At 35.7% G+C, this 6,404-nt stretch overlaps 1 protein-coding gene across 1 annotated transcript; it reads left to right on the top strand.

Annotated features, from left to right (window-relative positions):
* The first annotated feature begins 245 nt into the window (after nucleotides 1-245).
* On the top strand, nucleotides 246-6,029 carry LOC121732806. The gene is made up of 5 exons (XM_042122789.1): nucleotides 246-383; nucleotides 1,526-1,672; nucleotides 2,469-2,662; nucleotides 4,768-4,938; nucleotides 5,281-6,029. Exons 1-5 carry the CDS (start codon nucleotides 255-257, stop codon nucleotides 6,014-6,016), a joined length of 1,377 nt encoding a protein of 458 aa, XP_041978723.1. The 5' UTR covers nucleotides 246-254; the 3' UTR covers nucleotides 6,017-6,029.
* The last annotated feature ends 375 nt before the right edge of the window (nucleotides 6,030-6,404 follow it).

Below are 6,404 nucleotides of genomic sequence, written 5' to 3'. Positions count from 1 at the left end.
CTTTGACCCACTGCCACAAACAAAGATCTCTAAATTGGGCACAAACCATACGCAAATTAAATAGGCAGTATCAATATTATGTGCTATGGAATAATCACGTTGCTCATAACGTGAAAAAATAAAATATAAAAGAAACAAAAATGTCGAAAAATGACAACATAACTATTAATGTCAGAATGTAGTCGGCTTCTGACTTCTGTTTAAAGATAAAAAATAAAAACATGTAAATAAAATAAAAGATAAATTATACGAATATGGTGAACTTACTAATATACGCGGGCTTCAACGTACAGAGTGAGGTGTGTTTTTGGGCGGTCCTTGGAATCTTGCGGACGATTTTAGACGCGAGTGTAGCGTTCAAAGTCAAGTCGAATCTAAAACAGGTATTACAAACTCTGCATAGGTTCTAAACAATATTTTCAATTTAAATTTGGGAGTGGATCGCCATGGTAATTTAGTGGGAACATCCCATCCGGGGAGTCCCACATACCCCGGCCGTTGTCCCCAATCCGCCGGGTAGCGTAAAGCATTTCCCCATGCAAAAAAAGATTCTCAAATCTAGAGTTTAGACTCTAGACCAGTGGTCCTCAACCTTTTTTTCGTGGGGGCCATAAACATGTTTTGGTCTTAAGTGTCGCGGGCCGCAACAAAAAATTTTTAGGGTTAAAAAATAACATTCTTTAAAATTAAGGATTTAAAAGTGGAAGTTTAACGACTATCACGTAGGCTTGCAAAATAACGTATTTGCCCACTGGCAAAATAACGTATTTTGCCAGTGGGAGTGAATTTCAAAATGGTTTAATATCACGCGGGCCACAAATAAAGTCCCGGCGGGCGAACCGCGGGTTGGGGATAGCGGCTCTTATAAACGAAAATACATACTTAGTACAATTTTAAACAAAAACATGACAACATACTTCCCTTATTTCAAACTGTAACGAATCTAAGGAAATTATTAAACATTATAATATTATTATGTGAACTAAAATTAATTTAATAATTAGAGTAAATCACTACATAATATAAATAAACAAAGTCGATTTTGGTGCCTGCTGCAATTATGTAGCATTTAAATTGTTTGCCTCCTGCTATTACATGGTGCAGGCAATTTAAAGGGGCTAGTAACTAGTTAGTCGATCCAGGTAAAATTCAGCCAGGATTATCCTGGCTGAATTTTTGATATCCATAATCCCATACTATACTATATACTATATATTACTATACTATAATATTATTATAAATGCGAAAGTGTGTCTGTCTGTCTATCTGTCTGTCTGTCTGTCTGTTACCTCTTCACGCTTAAACCGCTTAAGTCCCGGCAAAGGACATAGGATAGTTTTTATCCCGAAAAAATTAACGGTTCCGGCGCGATTAATAAATTTTAGCGCAGCGGAGTTGCGGGCGTCCTCTAGTGTATTATAAAATAATAATTATACTGTCTAATTCAATCTTTCTGATCGCTAATCCCTACTCTTAGCTATTCTATGGTGTCCATCACTAACCATAGATATAACATTATGTCTAGATATGGCAGATGCGTCTGCCCTCGGAGCTGGACGTGCGTCTACAGCGGGTGCTGCGCGCGATGGTCTCCGGCGTGATGGTGGTGCAATGCGTCTCCATCTACGTCTATCTAGCCGCGTATATTGTTCTACTGTATCCGATATTCCTGGTTCGTTTGTTTTAGGTTGGGTTGCACCAGAGACGTGGTTAAAGTTAAAGTTATGATCAAAGTTATGGTTATAGTTAAGGCTAAGTTAACTTTAACCACAGAATTTGACAGAAGACGTTGCTGGTCCGACAAGGATTTATAAGAACGTGGGCGGGGGCGCTGCTGGTAAAGGAGAACTGTCAAAAATTGCGTTTTTGTATGATGACAGCGTTAGTCCCTTTTTCGCCTCGTGCATTTAAAGCCTTGTCCTTTTCCTTGTGGCGTCCATTTTTAACTTTATCCAAAGATTTGACATTTTGCATTGTAGTTAAAGTTAAAGTTATACTTAGTTACAGTTACAAGTTATAGTTAAAGTAAGTTGGTGCAACCCACCCTTAAAGTTCTTTCGGAAACATTGTTACCTAAACTATAATGAAACTTCATTATAGTTAAGGTAACAATGTTTCCGATTATTAACTAATTAATCACATTGTAAGCTTCTTAATCTATTCTGTCGTTGGATAGGAAAGGTCATCGAACATACGAGTAGAATATTTTTTAAAAGGCCCAAAGCTATACAGACTATTTTACTCACGCATGAAAACATTGCTAGCTTCGCGAAAAATTATTTCATTAAACGTTAACACAGTTAAAAAGTGACAAGGCTAGGTTTAGTATGGGCTTGTACAGGCCCACAATGGGCCTAAGATCTTGTATCTTAGGAGGTAGATTTGCATGTAAAAATAAAAATAACTTACAATACGATAAGCAAACATTCAGCAAGACAAATTACATCTATCACAAAATTTATTTTCAGGAAGAGAAGCCGGCGTTAGTCCTGCCTTGGCTGTTGCTGTCACTGATAAGGTTGCTATGTGAGCTGGTCAATTTGTCCATCGGGCTGGCGACTTGTGTTCTACTCGGCTCGGGAAAACCGCCCTGCGTCAAGTTCGTCTTGTCAAAGATAACGAAGATTGCACTGTCGGTTTATATGTGGAAGTTGGTGCATTGGTGTGTTGCTATTTTATACAAGAAGGCGCTAGGTGATATTAGTATATTATTATTTTTCATCTGCTGCTTGCGTATGAGTTATGACGCCTTCATACATCATTCCTGATAATATAGATATACTAGCTGTCCCGGCAAACGTTTCTTTGCCATATAAAGTATTTCGCCCCTATTATTTTATTGAAGTGACTAAATAAGTATGTCACCATGGCAACGTCTATCGCTATCCCGTCGCACAAACAATCGCCGTCAGTCTCGAGTTGTAATAATTTACTATTATTTATTCAACAAATGCACATATCAATATAATAAGGACCCACTGAATCTTAATATATATATTTCTTGTGTGCGTGTGTATGTGACTGAACTCCTCCTAAACGACTGGACCAATTTTGATGAAATTTTTTGTGTGTGTTCGTGGAGATTCGAGAATGGTTTAGATTTACAGTTTGGTCTACTGGAAAATGTTTTTTCAATTAATTTCTTATTTATAAGGAGTTGTTGATTTTGGAATGTTTTACATTAGATCCGGCGGACGGCGCTATCATCGCATTCAATATTATTCTATTTCAATTTTAGTTTGTCCTGACAGATGGTGCTACGATTAATTTGAAAAAAATTTTGTTATTCAATTCATGTGCTGATTAAAATATTATTTATTTAGGCATCAGCTAAAAATTAAGTTTTCAAAATTCCACCCCTAAAGAAGGAATTAGGTAAAAATAGTATCAAAATTTGTATGTCCACGGGGAGGGCGGGAGAATCCTCATGGATTCCTTATTGGCCGGCCCATAAGGATATGTCCAACTTTACTGTGCTGTTACCCAGTAACCTACGGACTAAACTCCCTCCTGGTTACAACCTGCTGCTGTCAAATTATCCTACTAATATTATAAAGGCAAAAGTTTGTTTGGATGTATAGATGTATGGATGTATGGATGTGTGGATGTATGGATGTTTGTTACTCTTTCACGCAAAAACTAATGAACAGATCTTAATGAAACTTTACAATAATATAGCTTATACATCAGAATAACACATAGGCTACAATTTTAACCGACTTTCAAAATGGGGGAGGTGTTATGTTCGTTTTCTTATGTTCAACGATTACTCCGCCGTTTGTTAACCGATTTTCAAAATTTTTCGTTTGGTATGTAGGGTATCATCCCAATTTGGTATTATATTCACAAAAGTGGTGATCTGATGAAGGATCCATAAGTAATCGAGGGAACTCCTCAAATTTTATGGGGAAACATGTGGTGACTTCGGTTTCGTGAGAAGTATTCTAAGCATATGCTACAAACAAGTAAGATTTTGCACTGAAGTACACCTGGTATACCGTGGTTCGGAAGGTGCTGAGAGATCTCCTGATTCTTCATAGATACAAGTTTGGGAGTTTCGGCGTTGTTTTAAGAACGGAAAGCATATGCTACTATGCAAATTACATTCATCATCATCATCACTACCATAATTATACCATGCATCGTCCCATGATTATGAGCCTTTTCATAGACTTTAAGATCGAGGCTCGAATTTGTCAAGCGATAATTTAAAAAAATCTATACTTAATATTATAAACCTGAAGAGTATGTTTGCTTGAATGCGCTAATCTCAGGAACTACAGGTCCGATTTAAAAACTTATTTCAGTGTTAGATATCGCATTTATCGAGTAAAGCTATAGGCTATATTATATTATATTATCACGCTAAGACTAATACGACCGAAAAAACTCAGGAAAATGTAGTAAAAACGGGGAAAATATTAGAAAGGGTTTATCTCACGAACTACTGGAGCAATATTTGGCACTTATATAGAGTAGACCACGTGAAGGAGTACTTATAGCTATTTTTATTTGAAAATGTACGGTTTCTGTGAAATTCCTAATATACGCGGGCGAAGCCGCGCGGGACATCTAGTATACATATAAAAGGTTAAAATCAGTAAAGCCAGCCAGTGACACGAGAATTTTATATACATATAAGAAGATCCCCATCCTACCCAAATTTAAACCATGTTCCTTACCGTGATACGTCTATGTAGTATCTAAAGACGTCACGGTAGATGGCCAGATTATGTATTGAATCATTAATATTTATGTAATTAACAGGTTATATCAGATACTGCAAGCAGAAACATACAAGCCAATAGCAATGGTATTGCCAGCTTCAAAACCTGATGATGAAGGTTATAAACGGGGCCTAGAACTTGCTATACGAAGACGACGAACCAAGTCTTTGTTGAGCAAAGAAGAGCTGAGGCAGAGCATCTTATCTGATTTGTAAGCCCTACGAAATAGTTTTTAAAAGAAAACAGAAAAAGGTTGCATTGGATAATTTTGACAGCGATGGTAGAAATAAAAATATTATGAGCCTTTTGTTGAATGACATATCGTTTGCAATGCGATGTCGAAATTATCGATTGCAAGTTGTCTAGGTGCCCGGTGTCTAGCTAATTATGATAGACTAGTTTCAAATGCCATTATATCTTTATTGCAAAATATTAATTTATTATGAGGACCTACTTACTAGGTTTGCTTGATGCAGCAATTCGAATTAGTCGATTATTTTGCCCCGTATAATAGCTTCTTAAATATGCCATAAAACAGCTTGATTGTGGTCAGGTGCCAGGAAAAGACTCAAGCTTTGAGAGGAACTTCTTTTTACAAAGAAGCATGGTCTTCCGGCGCCAGAAGTAGTGAGTTCAATGACGAAATGCATGTATTCCAAAACTTACCCATGACTTCCAATAACATTGTGGATACAAACCCAAACGATGACTGTATCAATATCGAAGTTGTTACACCTAGAGATTCAGATCGTGTCCTCGATCAATTCGTTACTATGATACTTAAAATAAGAATTTACCTAAAAATGGGCCTAAATAATGATAGTTTACATCAAATACAAATTAACGATAACTCGGAAAGAGATGTTTCTGATCTAAATGTTGATCAGAGTGCAATATACTCTAATGATGTGGAATCTCCACCGTCTGTTACAAGTCTTTCCGCAGGGAAGTTTTCTTATATCCATGACTATCCTGGAATATTCCTAAAAGATACATCCCAAAGGAAACTTCTTCAAGAAAGCACAAATGCGTTAGATAAACAGAATGGCCGGCGCTCAAGAATATCCGTTGTCAGAATGAACAGTGATTTTTCAAATAAAATTAATGTTAATATTGGGAATGATGCTAGTTCTACATCAGAATGTAAAAACAATAATAAATTAACTGCACCCGAAAATTCTCCATCATCATCTGAAAATGATGAAACTATTTCAAATGGTCAATTAAAAGACGACGACGATGTTGGAAGTATAGAATCAAAATCTAATACCAAAGCTGATGAACAATAAATACCACTTATTATATTAGGCATTTTCTTGTGTAATATCAAACACAAACAATATTATGGAAAATATTATATTCTTACAGCTTTGGATAAAAATGGAATAAATAATTTGTACAAAATTACATAAAGTACATGTATTTTTATTTTGTTTCATTATTGTTAAAATTGTGATAACATAATATAATAATTGAAGCACGACGCGACGCTGCATTTAAGATGTTTCCTAAATTTTTAACATTTTCTTCTAGTAAGTTTCTACATAATATAATCATCTTAATATGAATATTTACAAAAAAAATGTTATTTTGATTGTTGTTATTGCAAGAATTGAAAAAGAAGTTTTTTTATTTGGCATTTAGTGGGTTTACTACATTTCTTTAATTGTAGTACTT

Source organism: Aricia agestis, chromosome 12, assembly GCF_905147365.1.
Source record: "Aricia agestis chromosome 12, ilAriAges1.1, whole genome shotgun sequence".
NCBI lineage: Eukaryota > Metazoa > Arthropoda > Insecta > Lepidoptera > Lycaenidae > Aricia > Aricia agestis.
Note: the sequence above shows the minus strand (reverse complement) of the source record. Positions and strands in the feature narration are given on the sequence as shown.